The 17,823-nt window shown below is 36.9% G+C and overlaps 1 protein-coding gene across 1 annotated transcript in view; it reads right to left on the bottom strand.

Annotated features, from left to right (window-relative positions):
• Positions 1–17,823, bottom strand: part of LOC130012447 (structural maintenance of chromosomes protein 2-like) — a 140,051-nt gene that overhangs the window by 50,765 nt on the left and 71,463 nt on the right. The window contains exons 5-6 of the mRNA XM_056100419.1: positions 16,273–16,467; positions 2,381–2,581 (exon numbers count right to left, since the gene is read on the bottom strand). Coding sequence (XP_055956394.1) covers positions 2,381–2,581; positions 16,273–16,467 — 396 coding nt within the window. The remainder of the gene's footprint in view (positions 1–2,380; positions 2,582–16,272; positions 16,468–17,823) is intronic.

Below are 17,823 nucleotides of genomic sequence, written 5' to 3'. Positions count from 1 at the left end.
TTTTAGGCCGATTTTCACGAAATTCGAACTCAGTCGTTCTTATGGTGTAACGGTGATATAATACTACAGTTTTTTAAATCGGATAATAATTATGACCTCTATAGGGTCCACAAGCTAAAAATGCGATTTTTCGTACTATCAGGGGCCATAATTCAGGAAGTTACGGTCCGATATGCGCGAATATCGAAAGGAACCGAGATCTTTGGGTTATAAACTTACATTTCAAGATTCAACAAAATCGGATAAAAATTGTGACCTCTATAGGGTCCACAAGCCAAAAAAATGTGATTTTTTGTACAAACAGGGGCCATAATCCATGAAATTTCGTTCCGATACATGCCAATATCGAAAGCAGCCGAGATCTTTTGGAGATACACCTATATTTCAAGTTTTGTTAAAATCGAATAAGAATTGTGACCCGTAGAGTGTCCACAAACAAATTGTGGACGGACGGACGGACAGGGGTGACGGCATAATACATCCACATGAAAATGTGGGCGTATAAAAATCAATGAGGTGAAGAAATTTGTATAGTATAACTACTCCTGTAATCCACAGCCCTCCCATTTATCATTTTGCTCAATCAACATGAATTGCCATTTATTCTGCCAAGCTAGGTCGTTTGCCTCATTTTGATAACCAATCAGTGAATGGGAATATACGTGACCTAGGTCGTTATGAATAAATTTCATTGCGGGAAGTCAAAACACGGTCTAAGCTCGTATGCCGTAAACTAGCGAAGGGAATGAATGAATAGTTTTTTTATTTAGACTACTGTTTTCGTTGCCCTGCATTCATAATTTTATTAGTTACTATCACTAAATAATACGCATAATATTGACATTTATGCTCAGAGCTGCGTATGTGATCAATTGCATTCGGGAAAATTTCAAAGTAATCAGATGTAAAAATGGCTATACGCCATACGGAATGTCAGAATATATTGTAACGAATAGTAAACGGATAGTAAAATGATTCGGATAACCCTTATTTTGTATCCGTTAACGCATATCCGAATAGTAGTTTCAACACTAAGAAAGTTATGGCCTGAAATGTGAAAATATCAAAAGGGATCGAGATCTTTGAGATAAAAAGGTATGTTTTAAGTTTCATCAAATCCAAATAAAAATTGTGACCTTTAGAGGGTCCACAACCTTCGTATTGCACACTTCTACACAATTTGCTACAAAGAGCGTCCATTTTGTCGGGCAGTTTTATTTCGATTTTCCCGAAATGCGAATTCGACCTTCATTATGGAAGAATGGTGATGTATTGAAACGGTTTTTAAAATCGGAAAAAAATTGTGACCTCCAGAGAATCCACAAGCTAAAAATTTGATTTTTCGAACAATCAGGGGCCATAATCCAGGAAGTTAAGTTTGGGTATCCACGATCATCAAAAGGAACCAAGATCTTAGTGTGTAATGGTGATATATTTACACATTTTTTTTTTAAATCGGATAAAAATTGTGATCCTACAAGCTAAAAACATGAATTTTTGTTAAATCAAAGACCATAATTCAGGAAGTTACGATCCGATATGCACGAATATCGAAAGAAACCAATATCTTTAGGTTATAAATATGTATTTCAAGTTTCATCGAAATCGGATCAAAATTGTGACCTCTAGAGGCTCCACAACCTTGATTTACCAGATGTTTACACTATCTGCATACGAGGGGCGGCCATTTTGTCCGGCAGTTTTGGCCCGATTTTCACGACATTCGAACTCAACAAACATTACGAGTAACGGTGATATATTCGAACGTTGTTTTTTTTTAAATCGAATAATAATTGTGACCTCTAGAGGAACCACAAGGTAAAAACGCGATTATGCGTAACATCAGAGGCCATACATAATTCAGGAAGTTACAATCCGATATGCGCGAATATTGAAAGGATCCGAGATCTTGGGTTATAAACTTGCATTTCAAGTTTCATCAAAATCACACCAAAATTGTGGCCTCTAGAGGGTCCACAACTTTGATATACCAGATGTTTACACTATTTGCGTACGAGGGGCGACCATGATGTCCGGCAGATTTTGTCTGATTTTCATAAAATTCAAACTCAACCATCCTTAGGGTGTAACGGTGATATATTCAAACGTTTTTTTTAAATCAGATAATAATTGTGACCTCTCGAGGGACCACAAGCTAAAAACACGATTTTTCGTACAGTCAGGGGCCATAACTCGGGAAGTTATGGTTCGATATGTACGATGAAAGGTGATATGGTTCATCCTCCCATGACCCCAAGGCTTCAATTGTAGCTTGAAAATTGAAGCCTCTACCATGATAACAATGAAATTGTTGCCTGATAGACATGAGTGATAACATAATGCTCATTCTAAAATGTTGGTGTATAAAAATAAATTTTACCTGTTCTTCAGCTTTTCCCAACATGTTCATAGCTCTCATGTTCACATTTTTTGATAGTTTCTCTTTAGTTTCTGTCAATCTAGAGATCCGCCTACCTGCTTCTTTTGGGTCATGTACTTTAAAATCATAACCAGTGTTAGGCTGCCCAAAAAACTTTTTTTCTTCTGTTATCCATTCATATTCTTGAAGTAAGTTCTCAACCTGCATGTTTGTAGCACTTTATTGATAGTTCTATCAAGGCACATTTAAGGGGCACTAAAGATAGGTTACTATTCTGCTAAACATACACCCACAGCATCTAAGTCGTCCACAAGACAATAATATCCTTGTTGAAATTCACTATTTGATATAACCACGACATTATGCATAAGATGGACGGACAGGCAAGAGGGAAAATCATTAGGGCTCATTCTACAGTGTATGACACCGATTTATATTTTGTTTATTATAAAGTTTAGTTTTTATGCATACCAAAATTCGGAAAAAATCTGGATCTACAAACTTCATACATATTTCACATTTTGCACAAAATGTGTATAGACCGTATAAAACGATAAATACGTTGATCACTTAATTACTGAATCAATCCAGTCTATTATCAACGATAATCGGGGTTGAGTGGTAGTTATACACTCAGTACACTATATTAATTTTGGAATTTTGAATATTATTTACCATGTCTTGATGTCCGATTCGGCATATTCCTGGTCGGACAATTTACGACGTTTGGAAAATAGCGTCGGACATGTCCGGAATATACAGGCAAAATCCCATCACTGTGCCTGTATGTTATGGACGACACTCGGAACCATTTTTCAGTCTATTATTTATCGATGGTTAAATGGTCATAGCCTATTAAGTACAACATGGCCATTTATTTAATGACTATGAATGTGCCAAATAAATTTAAAGATTGGTATATATATATATATATATAAATATTGTCGTCTAATTGTCAAGCTATTTGGAGATATTTATTTATGGTGGGGCACCCTACCTATTATCCTATGAATGATAAACGAGACGAGTAGATGTTATACACTAAGTACAGTAAATATTTTTAGGAATTTTGAATATTATTCACCATACATCTTCATAACTGATTGGGCATATTCCTGGAGTCGGACGTTTGTAAAATCGCGTAGGACATTTCCGGAATATACAGGCGAAGTAGCATCCTTGCAATAGACCAATGGTAGCAGAGAACCAGCGGCTGCCAGGCAGGATACAACCACTTTTTTCAAGAGATTGATAGAGAACAAGCTAAACAAAAAACGATTTTTCACAACATCAAGGGCCATAATTCCGGAAGGTACGAGAAGATATGTGCGAATATCGACAGGAACCAATTTCTTTAGGTTATAAACATGCAATTCAAACGTTTTTTTAAATCGGAATAAAATTGTGACCACCATAGGGTCCACAAGCTAAAAAAACGTTATATTTCGTACAATCAGGGGCCATAATTCTGGAAGTTACACCCCGATATGCGCGAATATTGAAAGGAACCAAGATATTTGGGTTAAAAACTTACATTTCAAATTTCAACAAAATCAGATAACCAGCGGCTGCCAGGCAGGATAAGCCCACATTTTACAAGAGATGGATAGAGAACAAGCTAAACAAAAAGTGATTTTTCGTACAATGAGGGGCCATAATTCAGGAAGTTACGATCCGATGTGCGCAAATATCGAAAGGAACCAAGATCTATTTCAAGTTTCATCAAAATCAAAAGAAAATTCTGACCTCTAGAGGGTCCACAACCTTGATATACCATATTTTTACGCTATTTGAGAACTGTCTGTCAGTTTTGGGTCAATTTTCACGAAATTCGAACTCAGCCGTCCTTAGGGTGTAACGGTGATATACTAATACGTTTTTTTTAAATCGGATAAAAATTATGACCTCTATAGGGTCCACAAGCCAAAAACGCGATTTTTCTTACAATCGGGGGCGCGAATATCGAAAGGAACCAAGATCTTTGGGTTATAAACTTACATTTCAAGTTTCAACAAAATCGGATAAAAATTGTGACCTTTATAGGGTGCACAAGCTAAAAACGTAATTTTTCGTACAAACAGGGGCCATGAAGTTTTAATCCCATACATGTCAAAATCGGATAAGAATTGTGACCTGTAGAGTGTCCACAAACAAATTGTGGACGGACAGACAGGGGCGATGACAACATACGTCCACATGAAAATGTGGGCGTATAGAAATTAACTGGATTTACCGTTGGCGATTTGTTTGAGTTTGAGATGATGGAACCGACATTGAATTAATTAGGTCAGTCATGTCGCTACGGATACCACAGAGTAAAAATACACAGCGTGGCGACTGCTTCATTTGCATAAAAAGTAGGTCGTGCACTTCATCTTGGGGTTTGTCTGTAATGTCACTAAACATGGCGGCCAAAGAAGACGTTTCGCAGTTGAACAGAAGAAAATGTAAACATCCGAGTGGTGGATATGGTACCCAGAGTAGGTCATATACAGGGTTTTTAATTTTAGGGACTATTGAGGAATTAAAAAAATTCAGCATTCCTGAAGAAAAAGAGCTCAGTCTACGTCACGTCGTCTGCTACGAGTTCTCATACGATGTCGATATGAGTCATCGTCTAGTGCTAGGCCTAGTGCTATAAATATTAAATATATAATAAATACTGAGCCATAAAAACATAGATCTAATAGATTATAAGAACAGCAATATATATCATCAAAAATTTTATTTTGTAAGAGTACATACACTGAGAACTGCTAAAGGTTGAATCTGTGCCCATCCACCCTATAATTCTCAATCATCGTTGTTATTTGTACATGTATCGAAAGAAAATTAATTTTCCGACTATTACTCAGTATTACTGCGTTAAAACTGTAAATAAGGTGTGTTAATTAACAAGGGTGAAAAATGTCTGAGAGGTGAGTTAATTAACGCTAGGGGTGAAAAACTGTGTGACAGTGAGTTTTCAGTAGAGGTGTGTTAATTAACCAACCGGTAAAAAATGAATGTCAATGTTATGTATTGTTTAATTGGCGTGTTTTCTCGCTAGTTGCGATAACTGCATCAAAAGGAGTATAATCAAGGAGCAACAGGCTTTATCTGACATGTTCATGTTACATCAAAATTTGGGAAGTAAAACTGTTTTACCGTGGGATTTATCATTCGACCGTGTGTTTTACGCAGGTCTTTGTATAATTAAAGGCAGGTCTTACAACTTGTCTTCTATTCTTTCGACTATACCTGACGTTTATACTGCGTACCATATAGTCACGCTACTTATAGATAAAGTTGCATTTAATAAAATAGAAATATTGACTTTAGTCTATCGCAATGTCGTCATTTATAAATATCGAACAGGTAGACCCAATTTGAATATCCCCGGGTATATAGCGAATAAGTCAAATTTGCCGTATGTAAATATACATGTACTGTCTTCTTATTGTTACGACGGGCACCTGAAATAACCCAGTCACATCAGAGAGCAATATCAGGTTTATTTTATAATCATTTTAGACATTATTTCATTTCATTAAACGCGCAAGTTCACATATTGACCTTTGATTGGTGGTATGCATTGAAGGTCGAGCCGTTGGCGCCGAAATGAAAAATAAAAATCAGCATGGTATTGTATCTGTCCCAAGGATTCAGCGAAGATTTTAAAGTTCCATAAACTTATAATTACTGAACGATAGATCTGCTCCCGATAGAACTAGACGATATAATTACTTGGGACATGATGTTAACATTTAAATAGTTCATCAATAACACCGTCTACATTTCCAATTGTTTTTTTTAAAATACAATATTAGAGCACTAGTATCCTGTAAATACAGTCAAACTGGGGGAAAGTATTGCCATCTTTTTGTTATGGTTGATTGATCAGAATGTTTGAAAACCTTGACCTCTAGGTGTTGCGTAACAAATGTGGTGTTTTGATACTTGATTGGGGTCATAAAGTAATAAACTAATTAACAAGCTACACGCGGATTATTAATTTCAACCAAAATGTGTATTAGAAGTTGCTGTCTGAATTACGGTTGTTAATTTTGTTTATAGATTTATTCATTGACTGTTTTCGCTAACTTAAAACATCGTGCAAACTGAAAAATAAGGTAATTTATGGTTAAAACTTTTTATGGCATGTAAATAGAATGAATACATAGAAACGTGTATAGTAAAATTTACTGCAACCAGTAACAAACGATCTCTTGATACAGGCGTATCTGTTTTATGGAATAATCTACCATTTAGTTTAAGATGTTGTACATATCTATATTCTTTAAAACAAACTATTTAAAACACTGTTATTTAAACGGGCTTTAACCGACGATACATGTCCATAATCTTGATTTTTTTAAGATTAAATTGTCACTTTGTAAAGTGTCCCTAAGTAAGTTACATGGAAGGGCGCACTATAATAATATATAGTAACAAAATTTCGATTTATAGTATTAATATAAAATTACAATGCTGTTTGTTTCAAAGCTGCGTTCGTTGAGGGGCACGATGGCTAAGTGGGTAAGACGCTGGCTCGCTAGCCTGGAGGTCGGGTGTTCGATCCCTGCATTGGCCGGGAAAGTTTATCCAGATATTGCTGCGTGATTCCCCCTTGTCTATGGTGCAGGACGGAGGATCTGACAAGGACAGCTGTCAATTCTATTTATACATGTTAAGGGGGGGTTGGATGGCTGAATGGTTAGCGTGCGTGCGCTGTATCATAAAGTCTGTCATTGAGTCGACTGGCGTGGTTTCGAATCCCCGGTTGTACGTGGAAAGAAGTAGGGTCGCCTGTCCAACCTCGTGATTGATATCCGACTATCATAAAAAAAAAAGGCCTATTAAAAACTAACATCTAATAACGAGCTATATGTTCTTTCAGAAAGTATTCAGGTATAATAAATTATTTGCTAGCTATTATAAAAACGTACAATACACAAACAGGGTAAGCGATATGATCAACCTTCCCGAAGAGCTACCAATTTGTCAGAATTTTCAAAGAAAAAATTGACAAATTTTATAGTGTAATATCAGTATCTTCTCAAATAAAGCAAACGAACAGTTTTCCAATACGCGCGAATAAGCTCGTGCACGCCTTTACATGTGATAGAATTGTTACTTTGATCCTGTTATTGCTCTGCACGGACTATGTGTGAAACGGTTAGACGTGAAGTCTGAAATGGTTCGGTTGACATTTGAATGGTACAAATTAATTTGAAGACACAAATAATAACTTGTCGGAAGACGAGAATAATTATATTTACGAGAATAATTATATTTACGAGAATAAGTATATTTACGAGAATAAAGATCTATTTCATATTGTGAAATAGAATTTGTATTGCAGTGCAGGGGAGGTAACTCTTGTTATCATTCCTCAACTGCTTCATTTTGAACAAAGCACGAGGCAAGACTGCAGCAAATAAAATGTTGTCAACACAAATAGTACAGGTTTTTTTTAAAGATAAGAGTTGTCAACACTATTGTCTAATTGTCTCGGGGGCTACTTCGTTTGTTTTACAAGGGTTGTGACGCTACGTTATTGGTTAAAACCTTGTTGTAAAATATGAGGTTGCATGTTTACCAATGAGCTTTCGCGGGGCTGGGTCACGTGACACTAGCCCGCCATGTTTGTTTTCAAGTTAGCAATCCACTATTGAGCGCTATGGCGTCTGTTTTAATTCTTGGCAGTTCACATGTCAACCATCTTCAGACTTACGTCGAACATCAGGCTAGGCTTTTTAATTTGGGCTTAGGCCGAGAAACCACAGTTTTCTTCCAGGGAATTTCCCGGGGTCGTATAACAAGTACATCATGTACCCGTTATTTAGAACGATGCATTCGGAGAATTCAGCCCTGTTTCGTTTTCCTGCATATTGGTGGGAATGATCTCGATGCTTTGAATGCCGATGTCGATGAAATTGGCCACAGAATCGTTTCACTAGCTAATTTGTGGTTAAGGAAGTTCCACATATCGGCTATATTTATAGGTCAGATTTTTAAGAGGCAGTCAACAAGACATATTTCAGTACAAAACTTTAACGAACACGTCCTTTCTCTGAACACCATGTTGGAAAGCGGTTTAAATATAAATGTTAATGGACAGGCAATTGGGTATTGGAAGATGCAGGGTTTAAATCACCCATCCCTCCCAATTTTCGCTAGTGACGGAGTACACTTGAACAACACCACGGGGATGCCACGTTACTATAGAAATGTCCGAGGTGCCATTCTTTTTATGTTACATACCGACTCCTTTTAAATGTAAGTTAAAGTTTTATTCAGTATGGTTTGAGGCCTTGGTCAGGGGATCCTGGAAAGACATTCAGTCTAGAGGAACTTGGAGTGCCTTGGCAGATTTATGTAGTTTTTTTTTAAAATTTTAGTGACATTTATAATCCTGGATAGCTGGTATACCAGTCTAGAGGAGAGTCCTGTTTCAGAGGATCAGAATAAATTTATAATGTTCTCTGTTGTAAAATCTCGAAGTTGCTAGGGGGATCCTGGAAAGAGTGATTTCATTTTCATTCTAGAGGTTGTCCGGAAAGCACATACACATTTATTAATACAATGTTACAGAAGTCCGTCCAATTGGTTAAACTGAGCTCTAACTCGGACATTTCTAATAGGTAACATTTATTTAAATGGTAGAAAAAGTTGAATCATGGCATAATGTGTCATTTTCAATACTATTTATGATTTTCTTTGCAGGTCTACTAAGGCAGTTTTCAAAATAATGAGCCACATCAGAAAATCACAGCGGATAGCTGCGGCTAGAGAACCGGTTGCCAGGAAAAGATTAAGCCCAGCAAATGTTGCACAGCCAGCTCAAAAACATTTGCGTCGCTCGCAGATTCCGGTACTGGTTGATAATCGAAGTGGGTTACGCAGGGTTGTTTAGGCACCACAGAATCAGGAGTCTGGAAGGGCTAGTTTAACCTCTGTGGTGACCAAGTGTGTGTCATCCATGCTACCATCTATTGTCGAACAAGTTGTGGCTAAGCTGAATATACCTCCAGATAATGCAGATAATGCAGATGAAATTATTACAGATATGAATAACCAGGAAAATTCGTCCACCAACAACATATTAAACCATGGAGATTCGTCCACCAACAACATTTTAACCCATGGAGATCCGTCCACAACCACTTCTATGGACCAGGTCGCAGACAGAAATGTGTCCGAAGTCTTAATCAACGAATTATTAGAAGCACCAGGTAGGGACAAAAGCTTTCACGAGTCAGACTTAGCATTAGTTAAGCCTCTAGATTTGGGTATCGACCCAAGGTAAAAGCCCAAATTTGGGCGGATGAATTTGTGGAGTTAGGTACACTAATTGGGACGATAGGAGCCACTAACAGATATTCCATGATTGAACAAGATGGGATAATTGCCCTTACAAAAATGCAACAATCGCCAGAATTTTCCTCTTTCTCCGATTGGCACACCGCTTTTATCACGTTTGTAGGTATCTATGTGCAGAAGCACCCAAATCAGAGTTCAGCACTGATGAAATACATGCTGGCTATCCAGAATTTAGCAACATCTGCTGGTGACGCACACGCTTTGAATTACGATCGAGCATTTAGGCAATTAAGAGCCCGTCACCCTGCAAGAGTTCCTTGGGACCGTCTTCATCCGGAATTGTATAGCGATGCTGTTACACAGGGTGTGCTTTCTAAACAGCAGCAGGGGTCCGGCGCCAACAATTCTTTTCGTGCCCAAAGCAAATCTCAAGTATTCAGATTCTGTTATGCATACAACAGCAAGCTGGGTTGCAACAAGGGTTCGACCTGTTTGTACGCTCATAAATGTCAAAGATGCCGGGGAGCACATGCCCGGATATCGTGTTCCAACCTGCCCAAAACCTTTAGGCACGAAGACAGGATGTCTGACAATAGGTATAAAACTCAAGGAGGACAAAAACCTCAGAAAAGTGGTCCTTCATCCAGTAAATAAGACCCTCAACGAATTATCTTGCGACCAAATTCTAGCCAAGTATAGTTTAACGAACACAATAGATAAATTGCCTACTCCTATTAACCCAATGCGTTTGGCTTTTTGGCTTCAAGGTTTCGATCTAGATATTACAAAATTTTTGTTAGCCGGTTTTACTTTTGGTTTCTGCATACCTTTCGAAGGTACTCAACAATTTCGTAGTTGTAACAATTTGATCTCTGCACAGCAACATCCCACAATCTTGCGAGAAAAAATTGACAAAGAACTTCAGGCAGGCAGGGTGGCTGGTCCTTTTGACGTCCCACCTTTTGAGAACTTTCAGGTGTCCCCTTTAGGAGTAGTGCCAAAAAAGGCTCCGGGCGAGTTTCGGTTAATCCAACATTTGAGTTTTCCCGATGGGTCAGCTATAAACGATGGTATCCCCGAAGAACTGTCTACTGTCCAATATCAAACAGTTGCGGAGGCAGTCCACATGGTTCAGACATTAGGTCCTGGGTGTTTTTTGTGTAAATGTGACATGGAAAATGCCTACCGGCAACTCCCCATTCATTTAAACAGTCAGCACCTTTTAGGTTTTAAAGTAGATGGGAAGTATTACTATGATAGTTCGTTGCCCATGGGTTTGAGTTTTTCGGCTCGATTATTTGAAATTTTTAGTTCTTCAATACACTGGATCATGGAAAACAAGTTTGAGGGCACTCGATGCATTCATGTGCTGGATGATTTTTTATTTGCAGCCAAAACTCAGCAGTCATGCCACACAGTATTATCAAATTTTGAACAATTATCTCAGGACATAGGCATTCCGTTGAAACAAGAAAAAACAGTTCCACCTTGCAATATATTAAGTTTTTTGGGACTCGAATTTGACACAATAGCTATGCAGCTTCGCTTACCAGAGGATAAGTTGATAAAACTTCAAAATTTAATAACTGACATGAAATCCAGGCGCAAAACAACTTTATTACAACTTCAATCACTTTTAGGACTTTTGAATTTTGCCTGTGCGGTGGTAATTCCGGGTCGACCTTTCATGAGACGAATTATTGATTTAACTCTCGGCTTAAAAAAGCCTCATCATCATAGGAAGTTAAATTCGGCCGCCAGGGCCGATTTGGACGCTTGGAGTATTTTCATAAACCATTTTAATGGAAGGGCGTTGATAATCCCCCAATTTTCGCGGTCCTCCAGGTCTTTGAACATGTTTTCAGATGCAAGCAATGTGGGTTTTGCTGCTGTATTAAAAAATCATTGGTTTTCACTTCCAGCTTCTAATAACTGGTTGGAATACTCGATTACGTACAGAGAGTTGTTGCCTATAGTAATCGCAGTCCAACTTTGGTCGTCAATTTTGCAAAACTCCAGAATTTGTTTTCATTGTGATAATTTAGCAGTGGTGCATTTGCTTAATAAGCAGACATCTAGAGAACCTAATATCATGAGACTTATTCGTTTGTTTGTTGTGAAAATTATGGAATTTAATATTTTGTTTACTGCCCGCCATGTTCCTGGAGTGTCTAATATTCAATCAGATTTACTATCTCGATTACAGGTGAACGAATTTCAACACAGCTTCCCACACATGGATCCCTCGCCTACAGTAGTTCCACAGTATCTATTACAGATCTGAACACTGTTGCAGGAAATTTAGTGACAGATTCGTTAACCCCTGGGTCAAGACGGTCTTATCGTTTAGCTTTCCGTCACTATAACAAATTTTGCAATCACTTTTACCCTTCACAGGCAGTTTTTCCAATATCAATAACTATGTTGTGTAATTTCCTAGCATATTGTTTCTCTAATCATTTGGCGGCAAGCACAGTCAATTCTTACGTCTCCGCCTTAAATTTTATTCAGAAATTAACTGGGGGTCCAGATGTTTCCCAGAATTTCGTTTTGCGTAGATTAATAAGGGGTTATCAGAATAGAGCGGTATCCTATGACCAGCGTTTGCCTATTACACAACCCATTCTAGCTCAGTTGGTAACGGTTTTGGGTGGCCTAGGTTTGTCATTTTTCCTGAAAAAATTATTTACAGCTATGTTTCTTCTGGCATTTGCAGCATTTTTGCGGATTGGGGAAATGACAGACTCCCCGAACAACCTGCAAACGCAAAATATTGTCTTTCAAAAAGCCACTGATACTGGTGTAATTTCATCTTTAGAAATTCATATGCAAAATTTTAAACACAAGAGGGGTAACAACTATCCAATTCTTTTCATCGAACGCAATTCTGACAATCCTAAACTATGCCCAGTGCAAGCGCTTTTAGACTACCTTGCTTTCCGCCGCCAATCAAGTTTGTGGTTGTTTACATTCATGAATTCGACGCCAATTTCACGTCATTTTTTTATGCGCCACCTCAATTTAGCTGTTCAAGCATGTGGTCTAAATTGCGCACGTTATAAACCTCATAGTTTCCGCATAGGTGCTGCTACGACAGCAGCTGCTAAAGGGATCCCCTTTTCCCAAATACGTCTTCTAGGTCGATGGCAGTCAGAAGCTTTCCAAAAATATATTAGGATTCCAGAGCTTAAACTCTAGATCACTCCTGTTGTCCCACTATGCCATTTCAATGTCAACCGGTGACAGATTTTTGTACAATTTTTACTGAGAACATTGGGTTATCAGTATTTTAGTCACCGGTTGGTTTTCGGAGAATTGCTCAATTAACAAAACTCGTGAAAGTTTTTTGTCTTTTTCTGGGAATATTTAAGTTTACAATTATTGTGTTTAATTTGTTTTTGTACAGGTCTTTACTGAGAACATTGGGTTATCAGTGATGGCCTTTTTAGTCACCAGCGTGTTTTTGGAACACGTGTTAATGTTAATGTTGATGGTGTTTGTTTTACAGGTCATGGGATGGGGGGAAATTGTTGTTTGAAATCAACAATTTTTGTGGCCGTAGTAGATACCCCATCTTTTGCACAAGGGGACACTTAATGCATGTTTAAATTGTATTTGTGCTATATTGAACCATTTTGATATTAATATATTTTATGTTTTAGTATGTTTCATTTCCATGTTGGAAAAATTGTGTTATTTATTTTGCCCAGTATTTGTTATTAGTCAATGATATGAGGCAAATAAATGACAATTTCAATTCAAACAAATGCTTTTTCGTATGTACAAAACATAGCCATTCCAGGGCACGGGGGATACAAAAGATCTATTTCATATTGTGAAATAGAATTTGTATTGCAGTGCAGGGGAGGTAACTCTTGTTATCATTCCTCAACTGCTTCATTTTGAACAAAGCACGAGGCAAGACTGCAGCAAAGAAAATGTTGTCAACACAAATAGTACAGGTTTTTTTTAAAGATAAGAGTTGTCAACACCACCTTCCTTCCCCTCCTCCACCAGTTAGTTTTTACACATATAACGATTTTCAATTGTTTGTTTACTTTTCCTTGCTTTTTCTATAATTGTGGATTTTATACCTAGTTTTAAAACCTTTAATTTATTCTCAATTGCCATTGCAATTTTGAATAAGGGTGAATTTTATAAGTATTAATTATGAACATGTTTTTTTTTTTTTTTTTTTTTTTGGTGCCGTAGTAGATACCCCATCTTTTGCACAAGGGGACACTTAATGCATGTTTAAATTGTATTTGTGCTATATTGAACCATTTTGATATTAATATATTTTATGTTTTAGTATGTTTCATTTCCATGTTGGAAAAATTGTGTTATTTATTTTGCCCAGTATTTGTTATTAGTCAATGATATGAGGCAAATAAATGACAATTTCAATTCAAACAAATGCTTTTTCGTATGTACAAAACATAGCCATTCCAGGGCACGGGGGATACAAAGTATATTTACGAGAACAAGTATATTTCCATTCGGCAAATTTGGCTTATTCGCTATATACTCGGGGATATTTAAATCGGGGCCTATCTGTTCGATATTTATAAATGACGACATTGCATTTCGTGCGATAGATTAAGGTCAATATTTATTACAGACAATTCCCAAGATGCATTGCGCGTCGCAGTGTTTCTATTGGCCGTAATGCGAGTCGCCACTCTGTGTATTTTTACTCTGTGCAGATACCGAATTGTCACAAAATAATTGATTAAATAATTTAATTTAATTTTTTGGGTTTTTTTTTGGGCGGGTGGGGGGGGGGGGGGCTGGGGGGTTTCGGGGTTGAGGGGGGAATATATCTAACACCTCGAGCATTATATATTTGTTGGCCAGTTAAACAAATTGAAACTACCGACAAACGTAAGGCCTTTAGGCCTTGATTTGATATTCACATCAATGAAAATGTACAAAATAAAAAGGAAACTGCTCAATAGACTACATACAGATTTGAATGAATGATGAAAATTCAAAAGTGAAGTAAAAAAAAACAATTCTTTGAGTAAAAATCATCGCATTATCTTTGGCCACATAACATAGCTTCCAGGTCTAGGCCTTAACATGACTACCATAGCCTATCGGTAACATACTTTTAGAGAATTATGCACAACAGAAATAACTTTTTATTGGTCAATGTCAATAATATGTCAAAGTAGAATTCTTCTTGTAACATTTAAGTAATAAATGCTGAGAACCATATAATGACAGTGAAACAACAGTAATGTTAATTTTAAAATTATGTAGTTGCTATGCCAACCACCCAAAGTCCTTATTATTTCTCTAAAATTATACAATTCATAATATTTTACATTACTTGCGTTGTAAATATGTGCTAAAATGCTTACCAGTACCGTACTTCAAATGTGGTGATCATTTAGTTCGTTATGGTAAACACCATTGAAAATGGTATCACATTGCATTTTTGGGGGTTTGTTTTTCGTTTTGGTTGCTCTAACCAAATATTAAGTAATTTAAGAGAAGAGTTATGTAATTTTAAAAATTCACAAACATATTTACTTCTAAACAAAACTCCACTTCCAAGATCTCAATTACTTCATATTTTATTTATGTCTTAATAACAACGAAAATGGACAATTTGCTACTGCGGAATATTTTTCAAAAGTGAACCCTCTCTCCAGCTTTTGAGAGAAGACATATATAAATATTTTGATTTTATTTATTTTCAGAAATCTTGCACAATAGCATCTAATTTTAAAATAATACAATTATCAATATTGATGTCATAATTATTGGAAAATAATGCTTTTTGGAAAAAAAAATACTGTGGTTGCTATGGTAACAACCCAAACTCCATCATATTTTTCTCAAACTTACAAATCCATATCATTTGATGTTACATCAGTCTCAAATATTTCAAATTGCTTACTTTAAAATGTGGTGGTCACTTTTTGGGTTATAGTAAATAGCGTTGAAAATTGCATTTTTTTTTTTCCATTTTGGTTGGGGGGTCACAGTGGCTAAGTGGGTAGATGCAGGATCGCTAGTCTGGAGGTTGGGTGTTTGAACCCTGCATTGGCCGAGAAAGTTCATCCAGATTTTCTGGCTTGGTTCCCCCTTGTCAGTGATACAGAATGGAGGGCCTGACAAGGAAAGCTGCCGAATCGTTGCATGGGACGAAAAAACGAGGTCCTGTGTACACAATGGCATGCACATAAAAATCCCTTGCCAGTTGGAATTCGATATAAGAGTAGGCCGTGGTGCCGCTGTCCGGGCAAAATTTTCCTTATAGCACACTGTATGGCGTATCTGATGTATGGTGCAAGTACTGACAGGTTTAAGCAACTACTGACAACACATATATTTCTCATGAGTTACCATGAATAGTAACCACAATTAACTTATTTCACTTGATTTAAGGATATTCTAACACAGAACCCAGTTAGTCAATACTCAGAGATCAGTTCTACACACTATGCATCTTGCCATGTTTTGTATTGGACGCTAAATTTGTAATAAACAACAACATACCAATTTAATAGCATTTCTAAAGTCTTTCTGATGTTTAGTAATTTTATGATCTAAATTTGTAATAAACAACAACATACCAATTTAATAGCATCTCTAAAGTCTTTCTGATGTTTAGTAATTTTATGATCTAAATCTTGCATCTCTAGTTTTGTGGTTTTAATTTCTTTTTGACAAGTTCTTTGTTCAGCCACTTTTTCACCAATTTCCTTGTTCTTTGCTCTCAATAACAGTTTTTGTTTATTAACAGCCTCTTGAGCTTGTAAAACAGCGGACTAAAATAAAATTGTGAATTAAGTTGAAAGAATATCATTGACTATATATATACCGGATATAAACATATATTTTAAGTTCCGTCAAAATTGACACGTTGTGACATGTAGGGTGTCCACAAACAAATGTGAACTGATACGGACAAGGGCAACAGTATAATACGTCCACATGAAAAAGAGGGCATTAACTAGATATCATGGGGTCCGAATGACAAGGGCAGTGACTCCCAAACAAAAGAAGTGGTTGTCATGCAAGCTACACCCACATTTTGCAAGAGATGGACAGAGAACGACCTAAAAGCGATTTTTTTGTACAATCAGGGAGCATAATCCAGGAAGTTATGGTCTGATAAGCATGAATATCGAAAGGAACCGAGATCTTTTGGATATAAACATAACAGTGATGGGGTTTCATAATTTTTCTTGTCGGACATTTTTACCGAAAATAAAGGGGCATAACTATTATCATTTAAGCAGGCGGTTTTAGACCACAATTAAAAATCACGTGTCAACAAAATATTCAAATTCGTACGTAATAAAAAAAATAGGTGCGCCTCATTATTTTTCATATTTAATTCCCGTACGTTATTCAAATTTATGATCCTGAGAAAATTTGTTACTAACTTACCGTTCAGTTAACTGACTTTTTAATGGGAAATTAAAATGTGAAAAAAATCTTAACTAGAATTGCGCGCAATACTGAAGGCTTTCACCGTCGCCAAGGCGTCACACGATCGCCAGATATATGACAAAAGACTAACCCCAGCACTCCCCCCACCTCCCCAAAAAACCCACACTCTAGCATAACTCAGATATAGACCCCTAAACATGCTCCAACTCGTTAAAATACGCTGTTTTCAATTTTCGATCTCTTTTTTAGGCTACCCATGACAATTAGAAACATTGTACAAGGGTTTCACACAATACACTACCCAGTAGAATCTCGATTGAGCAAGTTTGAAAAAAAATCATTGGCGGCTTTTCCGAGATACATGGGTTTAAGCTTGACCGAAATCGTAAATAACCTTACTTTTCAAAGTCCCATAAATTTTTTAGTTCGCAATAAAATCTTGTTGCTATAGCACCATCTCGTAGATAATCCACGTGGCTATCATACGAAATAATACTTTAAGTACTCGGTAAACAACCAATTGATACATCGCATTTGGCGCACAGGCACCCATTTTTCAGAATTTTGTCAAATTTTGAATACCTTTCTTGACCACTTCCTGTGATTAGAGGATTTTCATTTATAGTTCACGGACTGGTTTGGTCCGTCGAATTCATATACCCGACGTTTCAGAAATATCGTAGGTGTCTTAGGTGTTCGTATCTTTCTAACCATGGTAATTATATAAC

The sequence above is a fragment of the Patella vulgata genome, chromosome 4, assembly GCF_932274485.2.
Source record: "Patella vulgata chromosome 4, xgPatVulg1.2, whole genome shotgun sequence".
Taxonomy (NCBI): Eukaryota; Metazoa; Mollusca; class Gastropoda; family Patellidae; genus Patella; species Patella vulgata.
Note: the sequence above shows the minus strand (reverse complement) of the source record. Positions and strands in the feature narration are given on the sequence as shown.